This window comes from Pelodiscus sinensis, chromosome 3, assembly GCF_052426305.1.
Source record: "Pelodiscus sinensis isolate ZL-2025 chromosome 3, ASM5242630v1, whole genome shotgun sequence".
Taxonomy (NCBI): domain Eukaryota; kingdom Metazoa; phylum Chordata; order Testudines; family Trionychidae; genus Pelodiscus; species Pelodiscus sinensis.
Window position 1 is genome coordinate 166,721,025 of NC_143054.1, and position 19,618 is coordinate 166,740,642.

The 19,618-nt window shown below is 41.5% G+C and overlaps 1 protein-coding gene across 1 annotated transcript in view; it reads right to left on the reverse strand.

Annotated features, from left to right (window-relative positions):
- Positions 1–228: 228 nt before the first annotated feature.
- The window catches only part of EPAS1 (endothelial PAS domain protein 1), a 159,279-nt gene continuing 139,889 nt past the window's right edge, over positions 229–19,618 (reverse strand). Inside the window, exons 8-16 of the mRNA XM_006125477.5 lie at positions 16,316–16,463; positions 15,376–15,584; positions 14,802–14,992; positions 13,416–13,526; positions 8,078–8,565; positions 6,674–6,797; positions 6,454–6,571; positions 4,846–5,022; positions 229–2,959 (exon numbers count right to left, since the gene is read on the reverse strand). Of these exons, the coding sequence (XP_006125539.1) occupies positions 2,808–2,959; positions 4,846–5,022; positions 6,454–6,571; positions 6,674–6,797; positions 8,078–8,565; positions 13,416–13,526; positions 14,802–14,992; positions 15,376–15,584; positions 16,316–16,463 (1,718 nt within the window). The 3' untranslated portion in view covers positions 229–2,807. The remainder of the gene's footprint in view (positions 2,960–4,845; positions 5,023–6,453; positions 6,572–6,673; positions 6,798–8,077; positions 8,566–13,415; positions 13,527–14,801; positions 14,993–15,375; positions 15,585–16,315; positions 16,464–19,618) is intronic.

Below are 19,618 nucleotides of genomic sequence, written 5' to 3' on the forward strand. Positions count from 1 at the left end.
CTCGAGTACCCCAAGGGTACCTGTACCACTGATTGAGAAACACTGATCTACAGTGTTGATGTTTCTGTGATATCCAATTTTAGTTTTTAAATATAAGGTTTTTGTTCTTCTTTTACGCTTTTAAAGATCAATGCAAACCTTCATTTTCTACAAATAATTTAATAAATAGTTTGTTTTACAATAATACATCAAGTGACAAATTCATAGCAAACAAGAGACATAAGAAACTTAGGATCAGTATACTTTAATAAGGTATCAATGTCAAAATACATATATTTTTCAAGTTAAAGTTTCCATACAATGGTTATAATGTCAATAAGAATTGAAATATAGATAATAAAATAATGATGCTACATTTGGTTAATATTAAGCATGGAATATTTGAGTGTCTAGTAAACTGTTAGGGTATACCATCTTTAATGCTGAAACTACACAAACAGAAAATAAAAGCCCAACATATGTCATTAACCCTTCAAGCACTCAAGTCATTACCACTGCAGAGCTGTCAAAGCTGTTTTGCTAAGTATCATTAGCCGCTTACACGAGTAGATGTGGGTTTTTCCCACTTAGGTATTTTTGGTAAAAAGTTCTCTAAGATACTGAGGGGCACTAATATTTTTTTAATGCACCAACAACAGAAAAGATTTTCAATTCTTTTTTCAGTGTATAAACCCATAAGGTTCAGTATCACTTAAACACAATAAGCTCTGAAGTGCTCGATGAATGTAATGCTCCTTACCTGCGAATGTAGTGCTTGGAAATCTGAACAGAATGACTTTGAGTTTAGGGGCAACTTTATGGGCCAGATTTTCAGCTGGTGTAACCTGGCACTTGATTTACCTCCGTGGAGGATCTGTTAACTTAGGGGTAAGAGGATATAGTTTGTCTTATGTGATCCTCACATGTCTGCTATGGTTCATTTATTCCTTGCTTTCATTTCTTGGTTTTCCACTGAACATCTAGACTTTACTGAATAATAATATTATACTTATTTTCTAGCAAAGGCAAAGAGGATTACAGGAACCAAACTGAATCGTTGCCCTTTAGATAAATTCATGATAACAGGAGTTGTTTTTATGATGGCTCTGAAGATGTCAGATTGCCTTATAATGACATAATGTAAGATTATGTGCACTTTAAAGGCTATCAACAATACAAGGAAAGCTAAAATAATAAGAAAACCCTCCTAACCCAACACTCTTAACATCTTATTTTCACTAGCATAACTCAGTAATAAGTTTAAAGGGAAATACTGTTTAACTTTTACTTTTAGTCTGTGACTACATTGGCAAAATTTTGCACAAAAGCACTTGCTTTTACGCAAAAACTTGCTGCTTGTCTACACTGGTTGCAAGTTCTTGCACAAGAACACTGATGTTCTAATGTAAGAAATCAGTGCTTCTTGCGCAAGAACTATGACACTTCCGCTCAGGAGTAAGCCCTCTTGCACAAGTGTTCTTGCGCAAGAGGCCAGTGTAGACAGGCAACATGAATTTCTTGTGCAAGAAAGCCCGATGGCTAAAATGGCCATCGGAGCTTTCTTGCGCAAGAGAGCATCTACACTGGCACGGATGCTTTTGCGCAAAAGCACATCTCTTGCGCAAAAGCACATACCAGTGTAGACGCTCTCTTGTGCAAACACTTTAACGCAAAAACTCTTGCATTAAAAGTATTTGCGCAAAATCTTGCCAATGTAGACGTAGCCTTAATGTTTCATTACTGTGATTATGTAGCTATCTAGCATGTAAAATGGAAAACAAAGGCCAACTTAATTGGTAACTAGCAGTGTTATTACTAGCCTTTGGAAAGATTCTTACAGTCCTGCAGTCTTGGCACCACCATAATGCAATCTACCAGCTCTAGCCAAAAACAGTTCTTGAAAACTGAGACTTAGTTCTGGTTCTATGTCTTAGCTAGAATAAAAATACCAATATATAAAAACCCAGACAGAAATTTCAAAATTTCAGTTACATTTTGTGTAAAATAATAAGGAAAGAAAAGAAATATCCCCTCCCAAACAATGAAACCTTATCACAAATGAAAAGATAGGTGCAGAGCTTCTGCTAGCATATATCAACATAGCGCCTGTTCAGCAACAGAGCAACACCAATTTCAGTATCTAAGGATCTAGCCCACAAACATGTTATGAACAAAACTACACTGTGCAACTTTCAGAGACACCCACAAACTTTGCACTTCACCCTTGATGTTTCTTTCAGCAATTAGTATGTGATTTAGGGGGAGAAAGTCAGAAAGTTGTGGTATGAGCTTTTTAATTTTTTCCCTCCAAAAGGTGTTAAATTTACATTATGATTAGTGCTGGGAAACAGACACTACAAATACAATAGGGGCAGAGAGAATTTTAATTTAGAAAGTGAACACAAACTGTGATCAGAGAGCAGATTTCTTTTTTGTTTTAATTTATCTTTGGCAATAAAAACAATCAAACTTAGCAGTACAGGAGCCAAAGTATTAGAGAGACATTTACACCACAGTTTTGTCAGCATGACTACCAAAGAAAATGTCAGAGAATATAAATTACAAGTGAGGCAGGAGGGGAAATCATACACATTTTCTAAAGAACACTTTTATTGAAATAGAGAAAAATACAGTAGATGTATATTTTTAGTAAGAATAATAAAGCAAGTAACTTCAAAAAGGCCACTATTGGTAACATGGACAAGTTCAATATATAAGTAAAATCTTGTAAAGGTGTATTGGGTATTAGAAATTGTCTACTTGAAAAAATAGATTTAAAAACTGAAGCTGTTTTGAACAGTACAGGCCAAGGAATATTGCAGGGCTACTCAGGTCGCCTGGTCAAGAGCTCTGAGCAAATCACTTCCTTGCAGAAGTGTAGAACTGCCCAAAACAGGGACATTCACCTCACAGTCATATCTGGTCAATTCAGGCAACAAATAGGGTTCATAAGATTGCCCAAGCAGACGACTTGTCACACCTGAAATAGAGTGTTAAAGAAAAAGTATAAAATCATGAATGATGCCTATCTAAACACAGGGTGGGGAAATGTTAACCCCACCCCTCTTTTATCGTTGTTATTCTATTACATTTGGATACCTGAAAACAGCATTTCATCGTTCAGTTCAAACCTATATATGCCAAACAACATTTAAAACTGAGTATAATCTCTCATATGAATTTTTAGCTAGAAGTGAAACATGTTTTCTTTTCCTCATCACTTAGATTTTTTAAAGGGGAAATTATTCTAGTTCAAAACAGGAAACTTGTAGTAAACCACATAGTTTTCTGAATTAACACCCATTGCAGTCATGTACCTCTCTTCTAATTATTTTATGGTCCCTTTTAAAAAAGTCAAACCTACATTTGCTAAACTGTGACTCACTTCTGTGATTGTGGTGGTGTTGCAGTGAGCTGTTTGTTCACACTTTCAGTTGAAGGGGAAAATGTATGCACAAGCTGCCAAACATAAAATCACTTTGATGTTACACAGTTGCTACAAAAGAACTGCAATAATCATATTTAACATTATGCTATGTCATTTCAACTTTTATTCACCAAGATTGATGGTAGGCATCAGATTTTGTTGAGATTAATGTTGCAAAGTCCAAGTATATGGTGGAAAGGACAATAAAAATGGAGAGAATTTACATATAATTTAATAACGAGAGGACAACAATAGCACTGAACTGGGTGCTGGGAAAAAGGAATAGCGGACAAGTTTTTTCCACTCACTGTTGAATTTTTTTTAAGTTCTTGTTTTGTTTAGGAAGATTTTCACTACAGTCAGAAAAGTGAACTGTCATGTAATTTGCCTGTTGAACAGTGAAGTATTCATTAACAAGGCATATATATCAGCTAAAATTACAGCCTTGCATTTGCTAAACACTGAGCATACTTATTAATGGAAAAATGGCTCTGATGTTAGTGCGGTAGAATTTTAGGGAAATGAGTGAGAGGCTTACTTACCACCCCCTTTGCCTAAATCTATAAAGGTATCCACTGACATATATGCTTTTGGACACTTATTATGAAGAGTATCCACTTACGGGTTCTCAAGGGTGCAGATGTCAATGCATGGCCATTTATATTTTCAACTCTGGATTTTTTAAATTAATGCTTTTCAAGGGGCAGAGCCTTCTCTTCTGCTTCTCTGGAGCTGGAATCTCTACATTCAGCAAAACCACCATGGATCCACTGCACAAGGGCTTACATAGTAGCCACACAGAAGAGGTATAAGGAAAAGGCTAGCTGGGGAGAGCTAGTGCATGACTAGTGGACCTGCAGCAATGTGCATACACTAACTAAAATCAGGTCTGGTTGATGCATTCCAGACATGGCTATTTTGGCAGCTGCTATGCTACATTTTGATGGGAGGATTCTGAGCTGCCAGTTCATACACAGTTGTCTGGTGAAATCTCCATTTAATGTAAGCTTCACACAGGGAGCAAAGCTGTTGTCTTGAATCACATCTAATTCATTGTCTGGGAGAAAGAATTTAACATTCCACGAGGAATAACAGTTAACTCGAACTAAGAACTTAGATCGAGTTAACTTTTGACAGTCACGTGTAGTCGTGGGCAGTCAGTTCGGGTTAAGGGGGATTTAAAAATGGCGCCCGCATGGGAAGATGCAAATAAAACCCGGGATATTTAAATCCCGGGCTTCATTTGCAAGTTCGAATGCCTACATTAGCCTCCCTCGTTCAGATTAAGGGGCTAATGTAGACATACCCTGAGACTTTTATACAGATTTGCATTGAAGTTTATTATCCTCTATTTCCCCTGTATAAGACATCAGTACCCATATCTGTATTGAAAAAAAAGAACAAAATTATTTTCTCATTTGCCTGTGATAGTCCCTTACCTGACTTTTTATGAATTGGTTGAACATTAAAGTTTTGGTAATGGGAACTGTAAAACTGAGGAGAGAATGCTGCTTTCTGATTTTCACCAGGGCTTCCACAAGAGGGTTGCTGCTGTCGTTGCTGCAGCTGGTTCATTGGTTGGCTCAGACCCCTTTGTGAGTTACGAATAAACTCATCTAAAATAAAATGCAACAACTGGTTTTTAAAATGATCTCTGTGTCACAATCTGCCAACATATCTTCTGTGCGCGCAAGAGTCCTTGATTATAGTAATGAAAGTGTAACTTAACCACACTGCTCCAAATCTATGGCAGGACACCTTCTCTGGGTAGTCAAGTCACTGCCCCCCGAAGCAGAGACTATGTCATTATTTGAAATGAGTGTGATCATTTTCTGTGACAGTTTAAAATCAAGAAGCTAGATTCTATTTTTTTTCACTTAAAGGATTACGGTGCTCATTGAATTATTTATACACATAGGGCAAGTGAGATTGTGTGTCTCTTCCTCAGAATTCTTTCAGAAATCTACAGAAGGCTTAGCTAACCACCTTATTTTGATCACTATCGTTATCAGTACTTGAGGGTTTCTTTCTTCAGAACCATTGATTGTCTAAATATATGCCTAACCTAGTTGTGAACAAATGATGCTGCATATAATGGGATGGGTTACAGAACAAAGGCAACTATTGTACTGAGCAGGAGCAGCCCAAGGCCGGCTGCGGCAGCTGGCACCCTAGGCGGAAGGCGCGATCGGCGCCCCCACCTGCACGGCCGTCAATGGCCGTGACATCATCATCGGGTGCCCAGGCCGGCGGCGCCCTAGGCAACTGTCTAGTTTGCCTAGGCTCACGGGCCACCCCTGGTACTGAGACTGTCCAAAGAGGAGTGGAGAAGAATTGGAATATTTGAACCCAGATTTAAATACTTCAAACTAGGGATATAAAATTCCATTTAATTGATTAACCAGTTAAACATATCATTTAAGCAATTAACTGATTAAAGGGGAGGGTGGACAGGGGGAGGTCACTCCAGCCCAGCTGGAGTCGCCCTTCCACCTGCTGCTGGGTTGGCCCATCCCCCTCATTGCAGGCCATTGCCCAGGCCCCCGACAGGCAGAGGCTGCTCCTGCCTGGCCTGAGCAGCCCATGTCCATGGTGGGAAGCTGCTCCAGTCCCCACCAGTTAACTGGTTAAACATTCACATCCCTTCTTCAACTTAAATTGATGGCTTGCCACAGAAATCACACTTTAGGCTGCCTTCCTGGGGCCTCAGGCCTACTGCAGGGTAGTGAAAATTCTGATGCTGCCGAGATGACTGGAAATATTAAAAGGCCACAGTGACCATAAATCTGAGCTGTAGTGTGGAATTATCACATCAGGCTCCCAGGAGACAGAATCCCAGAACAATGTATAACCTTTCATTTATGGGACAATCCCACTGAAAAACCTGATGAGAGTTGAGTTGGTCTATGTTTGGTTGATGGCAGTTCTGCTTTTGGCATGAATGTGGCAAACATTATGATAATTCCTGCACAGAGTCTTTGTTTCTAGTGAAACTATACTAAAATAATATCTAAAAATGAACACGACACAATTAATGTATGTCTTACCAGTAAGGACACTTGTGCTGAGGGACTTCTTTTCAGTAACCAATGAACAATTTTCACCTTTGAGAATTTTCATCCTTTTCCACATTAAATGAGACGGGTTAATCGTTGACAAATCTGCCTATAGTTGATAAAGGAACCAGAACCAGACATAAGTAATCAAATGAAAAACCTCTGTAACAGTTGTCTTTTGAATTGTCTAAATTTTCTTGTAACAAATTACCCCCGTCCGTTGTTGAAATATTTGTTCCTCATAATCCATCTGTCGCTTCAGTTTCAAACTGTTGGCGAGAGCAGTTCTTGCAGGGTTTATATCTATGCCATGTTGCTCAAAACTGTCCAGTGACCTGACAAGAAAATACCTTTCCTTGAGTTTGCAAATAAATAAGACTATTTGTGTCCGAGTGGAACAGGCTGGACGGCAACTGCAAAATTTTTCTTGTACACTTAACTCAGTTGTCACCACCCTGGTTGTCATAATGTTTAGAAACTTTCAATAACAAGTATTAATAAAAGTCTGTTAATTCAGCACTTCATAGTCTAACATTAATTTGTGAATCAAAATATTGTATAAATTAGTAGGTCAAATTTTTATCAGGGGTTAACCTGCTCTCCATTTTTGCAGGCACAATTATGGGTAAACATGTTAGTTTTGCTGGACAAACATTTAACTCTGTGATCACATAGACAAAAAGGTTGGCAACTGCATACAATTAATCGATCCTGCAGATATAAAACTGTATGTGCACACTCTCCTGAGATAGTTACAATTTTTTAAAAATTAAAACACACCATTTTTGTATATCTATAAAAGTATTAACAACAACCCTGAAGCGCTTGGATGACTCATCATCTGAGTCCCAAAGAGCTTTACAAAGTTCAGCCAGTGTTTTGATTTCCATGTTATGGTAGGGGAATCTGAGGCATGACATGACTGCTCTGGACCACTGTGCTTCTATCCTGGTTCTACCCTATGCTCATCATGGTAGTAATACATGTTCCTAAGCTGTATTTACAATCTGAAATGTAAGGATGATTTCTGTTAAACAGCACGCTTAAGATTATAATGAAGCTATTTATCTACAGTATATATGCAGCTCCCAATCACTGCAGTCTCTGAGTACATCAGTCTTTAATGTATTTGCCCTCCCACCACCTCTATGAGATAAGGAAGTGCTATTATCTCCATTTTACAGATGGGGAATGGAGGCTCAAGAGTCTTGCCCAATGTCTCTACGGCAAAGCAGGGAACTGAATCCAGCCCTCTGGCTACCCTAAAACCACTGGGCCATCCTTCTCCTTGTCCTCCCAAGTCTGTTCCTGACACTGTGTACAGTAATGCATCTATGCAAAACTGTGCTCTGGTTTGGTGATAGACATGTAAGTTTGCACAAAAACACACAAATGCACTGATGATGATGGTGGTGGAAAAGCAGCCCAATCCTACTCCCCTTCAAGTCAATGGAAGAGCAAAACTGTTGACTTCAAAGGACAGCAGAATTGGGTTCCTAATATTCCATTCATTTGTTGAAACAAATTATTCCAGCAGAGCGAGCAAACAGACCTTTTCAGGGTTTGCAGCACGCGCTCTCAACGAGAGGTACAATAATACCTTGCACAGATTTACCTTTTCTTATATAAGGACACGTTGGGAGAGTGAACTGGTGGCCCCGATGAGGAACTTGCTAAGGACCCATAGTATTTATCCATGAGTCTCCACTTAGTAGGAACATACTGTAATGGTGGATCAGGTGGCCACTGGGTGCCTGGTCTTCCAACCATTGAAGCCAGTGGAGTGCTGCCTCGCACATGGTATGGTGGCAGTGATGACTTGCTATTACTACTGTTGAAGAACACAGATGACAGAGGTCCATGATTAGGATTTGTGTTTTTATTTGAAATCTGTTGGCAGTATTTCTCCAAGAGGAACTCATTCTGAGAGATAGGAGCAAGGGGCTGGAAAATGGCACTCATGCTTCTTAAACTCTGCTGGGTGTTCGGCGCATTTTCAGGGAGAGGGCGCTCTTCTTGGCAGATTGGGCTCAGCTGGAAATCTTCACCATCCATGGGAATGTAAGGAGCCAGGGTTTCAAGGTCCAGCTCATTGAAATCAGTCTGTACAAATTAATAATAATAAAAAAGCCCAGAGGTTATTAAGATGCTAATAACATGTCAGTGAATGTGTATATTGAATATAAAATTTCAGTGAATGCAAGAGTGAAGAATCATTATACCTGCTGTATAGCTAAGAGTTACATGAATTTACTTAAATGAAATTCTGAAAGTGGCAGACACCTATTTAAAGATGCATGTCATTCCCATATTGAAATGCCTCTTTCCATGAATTCTACACTTGTTTCCAATACTGTTGGAGATAAGGCTGCAGGGCAGATGAGAAACAGGCAGGAGGACTGAAAATTGTGATATGCACACCAGCAAACACTCCCTTATGCACAGCACTTTCTGAAGGCTGATGTCCAAATGCAACATGAGCAGATGTTCCACTGGACTTTGAATAACTTTGTCACTTTAAGTGCATGGCGTACAATTCAACTTCAAATCACTCCTGACTAATGGAAAATAAGTTATTCTGAATCTAATTGCACAGAAAATGTATATCAAAACCACAAAAGAAAAGACATTAAACTGTTTGCAGGACAATGGCTCTTTCATTTCTGTATTTTTCAGTGGGGGGTGTTTATTGCACTTAAATGCTGCATCTTCCATGTGAAAGAAACTGAACCTAGAAGCAGGAAGCAAGCACACTTCCCATCCACCCAGAGCAGCAAATCACTCTCCTTCTATTTCAATCAAAGCAGCAGTCCCAGATTTAGCCCTTAGAGGCCCCAGGTCCACAGGGAGGATTCAGATGACCAGCAGCTACCGGAACTGCAAGCAAGGCAGAAAGGTTTCATGCACCCTTGAAGTCATCTGAGCAAGCTTACGTTCAATTGATGCTGGTAAAAAAATCTTGCTATGGTGCTTACACAGGCAGCGTCTGCAGTCACAAGTTGCTAACAAAAGCATAGAGAAATTTATTCTGAAGAGGTCTCAGATCTTTTATTTGGAAAGCCATTTTCACTCAGTTTCTATGTCTTTTTTATAGTTATGAACCCAGAAAGGAAGAAGGCAAGTAGAATGAAAACACAAATAATGCCATGGAGGAGGGGAGAAGCGTGTTACACGTGATATGTGCACTTTCCTGTCCCCTCCTTGTTACTTGAGCATGTCACCTTTGTGTATTTCCCTGTTGCTCTGGAAAGCATGTTTCCTGGTTGCCTATCAGGCCAGCTGGAATTGTTTATTATTATTGTTGCTCTATCTAGTCTAAGTCAGTATTCAGTGTTCTGAAAAGCCATTTTTCACTGTTTAATTGAATGGTATAGCCCAGTGTTTCTCAACCAGTGGTATAAGTACCCTTAGGGGTACTCAAGAGACGTCTGGAGGGTATGTCAACACAACTGAAATGTGGAGAAAACGGAATTTTTGTTTTAAGTTTTACAGCGCTATATTATTTTTGTACTTTTTACACCCAAAAATTTAATCGCCCACCTGACTACGATTAAGTTGTTTAAACAAGTGTGTTGCAATGGTAGAAAAAATGCTGTATGTACACTGAAATGTACACTGAAAACTGTAGGTATTGGGGGATACTTATAATTTTTTTTAAAAGGGGTACTTTATAAAAAAAGTTTGAGAAACACTGGTGTAGCCCTAGGCCAAAAGGGCTGCCAAATGGCAAGGGCCAGTTGTCCCAGGGCCTGATGATTGCTCCAGGCCTTTTACATTGCCACTGGAGCCCTGCACAGTGCTGGCTGGATGTGCTGAGGGCTCAGTGGGGGAGGCACGGTACAACCGGCTCGTAGGTTTACCCTTTTGACTGCTCCAACAGCAGGAGTTTGGATCACTTCTGCTGTGCCTATCTCAGTTTGTTTAGCCCTCAAGTGTTAACCTAGATTTTAAGCAGTAGCTGAAAGAGGGTATGTCTACACTACAAAGTTAATTCAAACTAACAGACGTTAGTTCGAATTAACTTTAATAGGCGCTACACATACAAACTGCTAGTTCGAACTTAATTCAAACTAGCAGTGCGCTTAATTCGAACTAGGTAAACCTCATTCCACGAGGACTAACGCCTAGTTCGAATTAGCTAGTTCGAATTAAGGGCTGTATAGCCACTTTATTCGAACTAGTGGGAGGCTAGCCCTCCCCAGCTTGCCCTGGTGGCCACTCTGGGCACCACCAGGGAAACTCTTCTGCCCTCCTCCCAGCCCCGGAGCCCTTAAAGGGGCACGGGCTGGCTACGGTGTCCGTGCCAGGTGCAAGCCTGCCAGCACCCAGCCAGCAGACCCTGCACCTGGCACGGCACGAACCAGCCACCCGCTGCCACCCAGCCCTCCGCCTCTACCCGGGACCAGGCAAGTGGCTCCCAGGAGCCTGCCAAGGGCTGCAAGAGGTGGGCGCCTGCCTGGTCTAGTGCTGAGATCGTGGACCTCATCCACGACCTCCGCACTAGGCACAAGAAAGTGGCCGTCTAGGGCAGGATAGCTGCCAGCCTGGCCACCCAGGAGCAGGTTTGCATGAAAATCAAGATGGTCCACTGAGACCCCCGACTCTGAGCCCTGAGCTTAGAACGGCCGTACTGGGTCAGACCAAAGGTCCATCTAGCCCAGTAGCCTGTCTGCCGACAGCGGCCAACACCAGCTACCCTGGAGGGAATGGACCGAAGACAATGACCAAGCCATTTGTCTCGTGCCATCCATCTCCAGCCTTCCAAAACAGAGGCCAGGGACACCATTTCTACCCCGTGGCTAATAGCACTCGATGGACCCAGCCCCCATGAATTTATCTAACTTATCTTTAAACTCTGTTATAGTTCTAGCCTTCACAGCAAGGAGTTCCATAGGTTTACTATTTGCGTTGCGAAGAAGAACTTTCTTTTATTAGTTTGAAGCCTGCTACCCATTCATTTCATTTGGTGTCCTCTAGTCCTTCTATTATGGGAACTAATGAAGAACTTTTCTTTATGCACCCTCTCCACACCACTCATGCTTTTATAGACCTCTATCATATCCCCCCTCAGTCTCCTCTTTTCTAAGCTGAAAAGTCCCAGTCTCTTTAGCCTCTCTTCATATGGGACCTGTTCCAAGCCCCTTATCATTTTAGTTGCCCTCCCCTATCCCACCCTCTCTCTTCCCCTCTCCCACCTCCTTTTCCCAGTCTCCCTGAGTTTTGTTCAATAAAGAAAGTTTCTATTTTTGAACACGTGTCCTTTATTTTGTACATCAGGAAGGAGGGCTAGGGAGGGGGAAGTGGAAGGGGGTGAGGGAGGAATGGGGTACGAGCCCCTGATGGGGAGGACTGGGGTGGCTCTGCGGGCTCCTCGGGGTGGAAGATCTCCTGCAGCCCTCCGATTGACCCCCCCCCCAGATGGCAGCTTGCGGCAAGTGCAGCCAGGCTGATGGCCGAGTGCTGTGATGTGCCGAGTGTGGGCATTCCAAGCCAGGACTGCTTTGCTGTCCCTCATCGAGTTAGACAAGCGAGCGGGGAACCCTGAGAACGGTCTGTCCGGGGTGGGGGTCGGGTCCCTTTAACCACAGCCCTCAGCGAGCCTGAGACAGCAGCTCCACGCTCTAAGTCCTAATCTGATGCCCTGCCGGCACTGCTTCCGGCCAGCCTTAACCTCAGTTCAGGGTCCACTCAATGTGGGCATGCTAGTTCGAATTAGCAAAACGCTAATTCGAACTAGTTTTTAGGTCTAGATGCACTAGTTCGAATTAGCTTAGTTCGAATTAACTAATTCGAATTAAGTTAGTTCGAATTACTGCTGTAGTGTAGACATACCCAGAATGACAGATTATTATAGCACTTACATTATATAACAGGAGTGGGGTACCTTTTTTGGGTTGGGGGCTGCTGACCCACAGAAACATCAGTCGATGGCTGCACACAAGTGACAAGCAAAGTGAGAAGTCCCTGAGGGTATGTCTACACTACCCCCCTAGTTCGAACTAGGGGGGTAATGTATGCATACCGAACTTGCTAATGAAGCCCGGGATTTTAATTTCCCGGGCTTCATTAGCATAAAGCCGGTGCCGCCATTTTTAAAAGCCGGCTAGTGCGAACCCCGTGCCGCGCGGCTACACGCGGCACGGGCTAGATAGTTCGGACTAGCAAGCCATTCCGAACTATCTGTACGCCTCGTAGCCATTCGTAGTTTGTGGAACAAGGAGTACAGATAGCCATTCGTGGAACGAGGCGTACAGATAGTTCGGAATGGCTTGCTAGTCCGAACTATCTAGCCCGTGCCGTGTGTAGCCGCGCGGCACAGGGTTCGCACTAGCCAGCTTTTAAAAATGGCGGCGCCGGCTTTATGCTAATGAAGCCCGGGAAATTAAAATCCCGGGCTTCATTAGCAAGTTCGGTATGCATACATTACCCCCCTAGTTCGAACTAGGGGGGTAGTGTAGACATACCCCGACTGAGAAGACACTTCCCTCACATTCCCCTTGCACAGCTGGGGGGGGGGGGGCTGGGCCAGTAGATTTTGTGTGCTCTAGCCATGTGGGTGGGTGGCAGAGGGCTGGAATGCCAGTGTGGGCTCCCCAATGTCGGGGAGGGAGAAATCCCTGAGCCTCAGGGGCTGGATCCAGGCAAGCTGGGGTCGGATGCTACCCCTGTTATGTAACTTCCTCTAGCAATGTTGAATTCCAGATGGAGCCCTGCACGCACAGGATCTGAAGGAGATGCAGTAAATCAGCCAGCTTTGCAGCACAGCCCCTTTCCATTCATCTCCATACTCTTTCTGGGCTACACTGGCCCTCTCTGGATCTTCTTGAGGAATGGGGATGGTGAGCAGCACTGAGAACTAAGTGCCATATTACAATAGAATTGTCATCCATAGTAATGGTTATGGTGGAACTGCTTCACAGCTGGTGGGCAAGAAAATACCATTGTTCTCTCACCTGGGAGTTGCACTGGTTCTTTGACTCAGTGTCCATAGCAAAGAGCTTCTCAATCATCTCAATCTTAAGATCTTCATCTAAGGAGCTGTAACAGTCTCCTGGGCTGCTTGGCTGCACAGGAATAAAAAAAGAACTGCTTTAAGAAGCAGCTAGATACTCATAGCACTGGCTTCTGAGCTGATGCTCTCAGTGCATGGTGCTGTACAGTAATGAACATCAGCTATGCAAAACAAACAAAACTGAATCTACAGCATCCCTGCAAAGCAAACATTTTACATGCTAATAAACACATGCTATTCACCCACTGAATACTACTTGCATCACTAAAAATGGTGAAAAGTGTTGCATGCAATAATGACAGAAATCATCTGCCTTATGGATATAGAGTTACTACTTCTGATACATTGCAAAAATAACTTGAGATATCCTCTGTTAACTCTCTCTGAGGAGGAAAGGGGTAAGCATGGGCTCAAGCTTTCCTCTTCCAGGGTATACGAATTAAATGAGGCATCCTCCAGGAATGGCCCGTCGGCTATGCTAAGCCAGCTCTTTCCAATGTCTAGGGCTAATTATGCAAGTTTAATCATGTGTTTCAGTCAGTGCATCATCCTGCTTAGTTCAGAAAAAACCAAGTTTTTGGTTAGTGACTATACAAATGAACAAATAGCAAACAGCAGCAGTTCACTGAGGCCCAGCACAGAAAATCATAGAATCATAGACTCCTAGAGTTCAAAGAGACCTCAGGAGGTCATCAAGTCCAGCCCAAAGCAGGACCAACCCCAACTAAATCCTCCCAGACAGGGCTTTGTCAAGCCAGGACTTAAAAACCTCTATGGATGGAGATTCCACCACCTCCCTAGGTAACCCATTCCAGTGCTTCACCACCCTCCTAGTGAAATTCTGTCATTTTGTTCTGTCATTTGGGAGGGAGAGGAAATCCATGGTATCAGTCTCTGAAGTCTGATGTGCCAGGACCGGTATATGTGCCAGTAATTGGGAACCATTGAAATATGGCCACAGCTTCTACCTAATGAACAAATGAAGATGCTATGCCAGGATTTTGTTAGAGATATAAATAATGGCTGCACTATCTTATGGCAGCCTTTTATTGGCCAATCTACCTAGAAGTAGTGGTGGCTTGATCTAGGTGCTATAAGTAAGGCTTGGTATTGGGAGTAAGCCCCCATTTATTATCCTCATTATGTTATTCAATGTGTATTCAGTACAATGCATGTATAGTTGCCTTGGTCAGTTCATAAATATGAAGATTACACCACTATTACACACATATTGATAGGAGCCACATACAAAACATCACACCCCATTTATTTATCTTGCAGTTTGTAGATTAGATAATTTAACTTTCAATTCAAAGGCCTTTCTTACCGTTGAACAACTGCTGTTACTACTTGCACTTGGAGTGCTGCTGCCTGGTGCAACTTGGGGCATTGTAAATGATGGCATGGTCATCGTTTCACTTTGGGAAGTATGGGACTTCACTTCCCCTGGCCACTGTTTGTTTAGAGTCAAAACAGCAGCTTTGTTGTAGATAGAAGCTTCCTCAAACTTCTGTGTCCCTGAACAGACAAGATTGACAAGTTCTTTCAACCTGACCATTGTGTTGTGCTATGACACAATACAGCTATTTACAGAAAGAAAGAAAGAAAGAAAGAAAGAAAGAAAGAAAAGAGCCCTCCCCCCCCAATCGCCATGGCAATACAACTGTGCATGTTTCACATTTTAAGGTTTTAGTTAAATCGGGGAAAAAACAGGCCTGATTGTCATCTGGCTCACAGAAATTGTACATTGGTGTGAGTTCTGACTTCTGTAGAGTCACACCTGATTTGCTCAAGTGAAAGGGAGGGCAAGATCAGTCCCACAGAGATTCTTTGCATTTGTTAAAGCAAGAAATATCTTGTGGTTATTTTTAGTGCATGCTGCTTGATGCTACAACACTAACCAAAATCCAATGAAATAATGGCATCGCCAGGTGTGGGTGCCAATTGAGCAAGCTCCTCAGGTTCTTCCTTCAGTTTTGTGAACAAGAAGTCACTCTTCTCAGTCACTGGGACCCCATTATCAAAAATAGTGTTCATTGTCAGCAGGTGAGGCTTAAAAAGTGATTCCGTCTGGTCCATTGAGAACACAATGTCATTCTTCTCAATTTCACTAACAAAACAGTAGCTCTGTTAGATATTTTGCACTCTAAAACAAAGTCAGCATATAAACAGTTAACAAACTGTTGCAACTTTAAACACCAAGGCCAGCATTGTCAAAACTCCCACTAATTTTGGGTGCCTACCATCAGACAACTGGGCCTGATTTCCAGAGTTGCTGAGCACCCACAACTTAATGTAAAACAAAGCGAAGCTGCAGTTGCAATTTTGGGGGATAATTAACCACTGTCACACCCATTTTATAAGAGTGTAATTAATACAGTAATGACCCAGCCCTGTTTCACTCAACAGGATTGCAGATTTTGGTGGAAATCTATGACCACAATATTTAATTTTGCCAAAAGAAGATCACTTGCTGGTCTTGCTGAGGAAAACTGGTTCTTCCTGGTGCTATTTATAAGAGATTATACTTAAAATGTTTTTCTCCACCTGGTAACAAGCAATTAAGTCCAAATCTTCCATGCATGTTTTATATCTGGCCCTGTCAACAGATTAGAAAGTCTACTGCATGCAAATAAAAGCCTTCTGCAGGCATAGGTCAATAGGTTTTGTATCAGATAGACATTATTAAAAGAAAATATCCAACAATTGTGTTTGATCTATCTTGCTTGGCAAAGTTGGTTTCAGAATATCAGAGTAAAATACATCTTACAAAAATTCAACAAAGTGCCTTTGTTTATAGCACAGATTTCATAAACACGTCTGGGGTTCTATATAACTTACCTTAGAACATAGTTGACACAGACAATGCACTGAGGTTGTAGGTTCCGTGTATTATAAATGACAGTTCCTTGAGTCTCCAGCCATACATATCCACCATGCTTTGCAAGCATTCGGTACTGGCCAGTTACTATTTGACCTTTGGCACACACTATCAAATGGAACACAATATAAACAATGTAGCAGCATTTATAAGAATGCAAGATATAAATGTAGCACTCTGCTTAAACCTGTAAAACTATGCTTGAATTCTAGTAATGTAAAATGACAGTGCTGTAAATAAAGGCATTTAATGATAAACATCTGATTATCTTATTTTTTAAGTGTAAATGTTAAGGTCAAAATTTTCAACAGTGGCCACTGCTTCCGGGAACTCAACATGCAAGGGCTCAAATTAGGTGCCCAAAATCAGTGGCTACTAATTGCATTGGTATTTATAGACTAGTCCATAGCTAAGAACAGGTGCCTAAACTTAGGCTCCTCTGACCATACTTAAGCATATAAAGAAGTGAACTGATTTTCAAAAGAGCTGAACATCAATCAGGTGTCTATGGGTATGTCTACACTTGCACCCTAGTTCGAACTAGGGATGCAAATGCAGGCATTCAAAATTGCTAATGAAGTGGGGATTAAAATATCCCGCACTTCATTAGCATGATTTCGCTGGCGCGCTAGTTCAAGTCACAACCAAAGCCCTTGGTTCGAACTAACGTTACTCCTCAAAAAATGAACCAAGAGGGTTGGTTCGAACTACCGCCTCCCGGCACACGCTTTCTGGTTCGGGTCAGCTGTGATTAAATCCCCACTTCATTAGCAATTTCAAATGCCTGCATTTGCATCCCTAGTTCGAACTAGGGTAAAAGTGTAGACATACCCTATGAAAGGAACCCAACATTAGGCTACCCTTTTAAAAAACTGTTAGAGAAAAGAAACTGCTCCCTCAGTAAAAAAAGTTTGGCCAGGCCGCTCTTGCTATAGTGGGCTGCAGTACTCCTTGGGAGAAACCGGCCGCACCCTTCCTGCATACCATTGCCTTTGAAAAAGGGAAGGTGTGAAAAGGGGAATATAGCCTCAGACTCTCCCACCCGTCACCTTGGCGTGAGAACTGCGGGGCTTACCTGGTCGCATGAAACCTGCACAGTTTTGACCCAACCCCTGGGACACAGACCCCCCACTTGGTGACCATTGGGCCATATATGGTAATATGCAAGCGCAGGAAAGTGATGTGCAGATTTGGGGATAAATACCCATCGCACAGTTCGCTCTAGGAGGTCTTCGCAACACACGTACCACTGTGCGTGTGCCTTCTCGTATACTTCAAAGTGCTGCCGGTCTGATCAACCGACCAGCCACCTCCCCTGACTCTTGGGCATAACCAAGGCCTTCGCAACCAAACCGATATCTGTGAAATGTTCCGTGTGCTGTGTAAGTTGGTATGTATGATTTGATTTTTTCTTGTTGTATAAGCTTAGTGTTGTAGTTGTTTTGGGTAGTACATAGAGTTTGTAGTTATCACAGTTATTTAATTAGTGTAGCTGGATATTGTTAGAATAGAGACTATTCCCCTTGCCATTCCCATCCTTATATTTCTTACACGTTTAACTAGAAATCGTAAAATAAATATAATAAATACTGTACATTCATTATTAACACAGTCTATTAAAAATCTTAGAATAAATACTATAAATTTGTCCACCTGGTTCTGTCCTTCCCCCCTTGGGTATGCACCATCGGACCTGTGATTCTTGCGACAAAAACCTTAGCCAAACTTTTATATATATTTTCTTTCCTCGTTGCCTGGGAATCTATGATATCAGCTCCAGATATACATTCCTGATCTATGTTCTTACTGCTGCAAACAAGGAGGCATGGTGTTACTATGCTGACACTGATCTTACAGCAAAAATCTGTTCCCTCTAAGCTAAGCAACATCACAGTTTCACAGGTGATTAATGAGCAGCATCCAGTGGGAGCCATGAGCCTCTGACTGTATGGGCCTGATTAATCATCTGTGAAATTTTGCTGCTGCTCAGCTTTAGAGGGAATACTGATGAGTAGTACTGTTGTGTTCAATAGAGAGAATGAAGCATTGAATTGTTCTGCCTTTTTTGGCTGTTTGAGCTGTGTAACTGTTATTATTGGGGGGATAGCTCAGTGGTTTGAGCATTAGCTTGCTAAATCCAGGGTTGTGAGTTCAATCCTTAAAGAGGCATATGAGGCAAAAATCTGTCAGGGATGGTACTTGGTCTTGCTATGAAGGCAGGGGACTAGACTTGATCACTTTTCAAGGTTAGTTCTATGAGATAGGCAGGCTCCATTATTTCTTTGTAATATTTCCTTTTAACCTGCCAGTCTCCAGCTAAGACTTAGTTGAAGGTCAAACAATACTGACTGGACAATGTAATATGTTCATGTAACACTTGGGGTTACACAGAAGCTAGAATCGATCTTTGTGCAGCAGCAATTTGGACAGAAAAAGTACAGTTCAGATTTAAGTTTGATTTGGATATTGTACAGATAAGTTTTAGTTATCTCCTAAATACGATAGATAAATAGCACTCAGAGATAAGCAAGATGTTTCAGTGTAGTATTCTTGGCATTTGAGAATTTAAGGTTTTAGGATGCTTTATTAAATTATCAACTTTCCATTTTCCTCAAAGCAGCTAATATGGACTGTATTTCCCATTCAAGTAATAGCCTTTCTCCCAGCTGACATTAACTTTCTATTTATGTTAATGTTAATTATAATGTAATCCATAGTAGCACATAAGCACTTACAGTGGGAGTAAAGTTTGCACAATCAGGCTCTTTTGGCAAAATTTCCCCTTTTAAGAAGCTTTTAATTTTAAACATTTTTATTGCAATTAAACTAATGTATTAAAGACCAGTTTTAGTTGGACACGATTCTACAGTCTTTGCATAAGAAAGATTCCATGTACATGGCCATTGTAGCACAAGTCTCATTAAGTTTATAAAATAAAACAAGGGTGACATTCAGGTGTATAATCTGTTTGATTTCATTGAATGATAAGCACATAAGTGCCTTTGTGAATCCCACTCTAAGGGTATGTCTACACTACAAAGTTAATTTGAAATAACAGCCATTATTTCAAATTACTTTAATAGCGTCTACACAGGCAAATCACTATTTCGAATTTAATTCGAACTAGTGGAGCCCTTAATTTGAATTTGGTAAACCTCATTCTACGATGAGTAACATCAAATTTGAAATAGCTATTTCGAATTAAGTGCTCTGTAGACACTTAATTCGAAATAGGGGACCTCTAGCCCTTCCCAAGGAGCTCT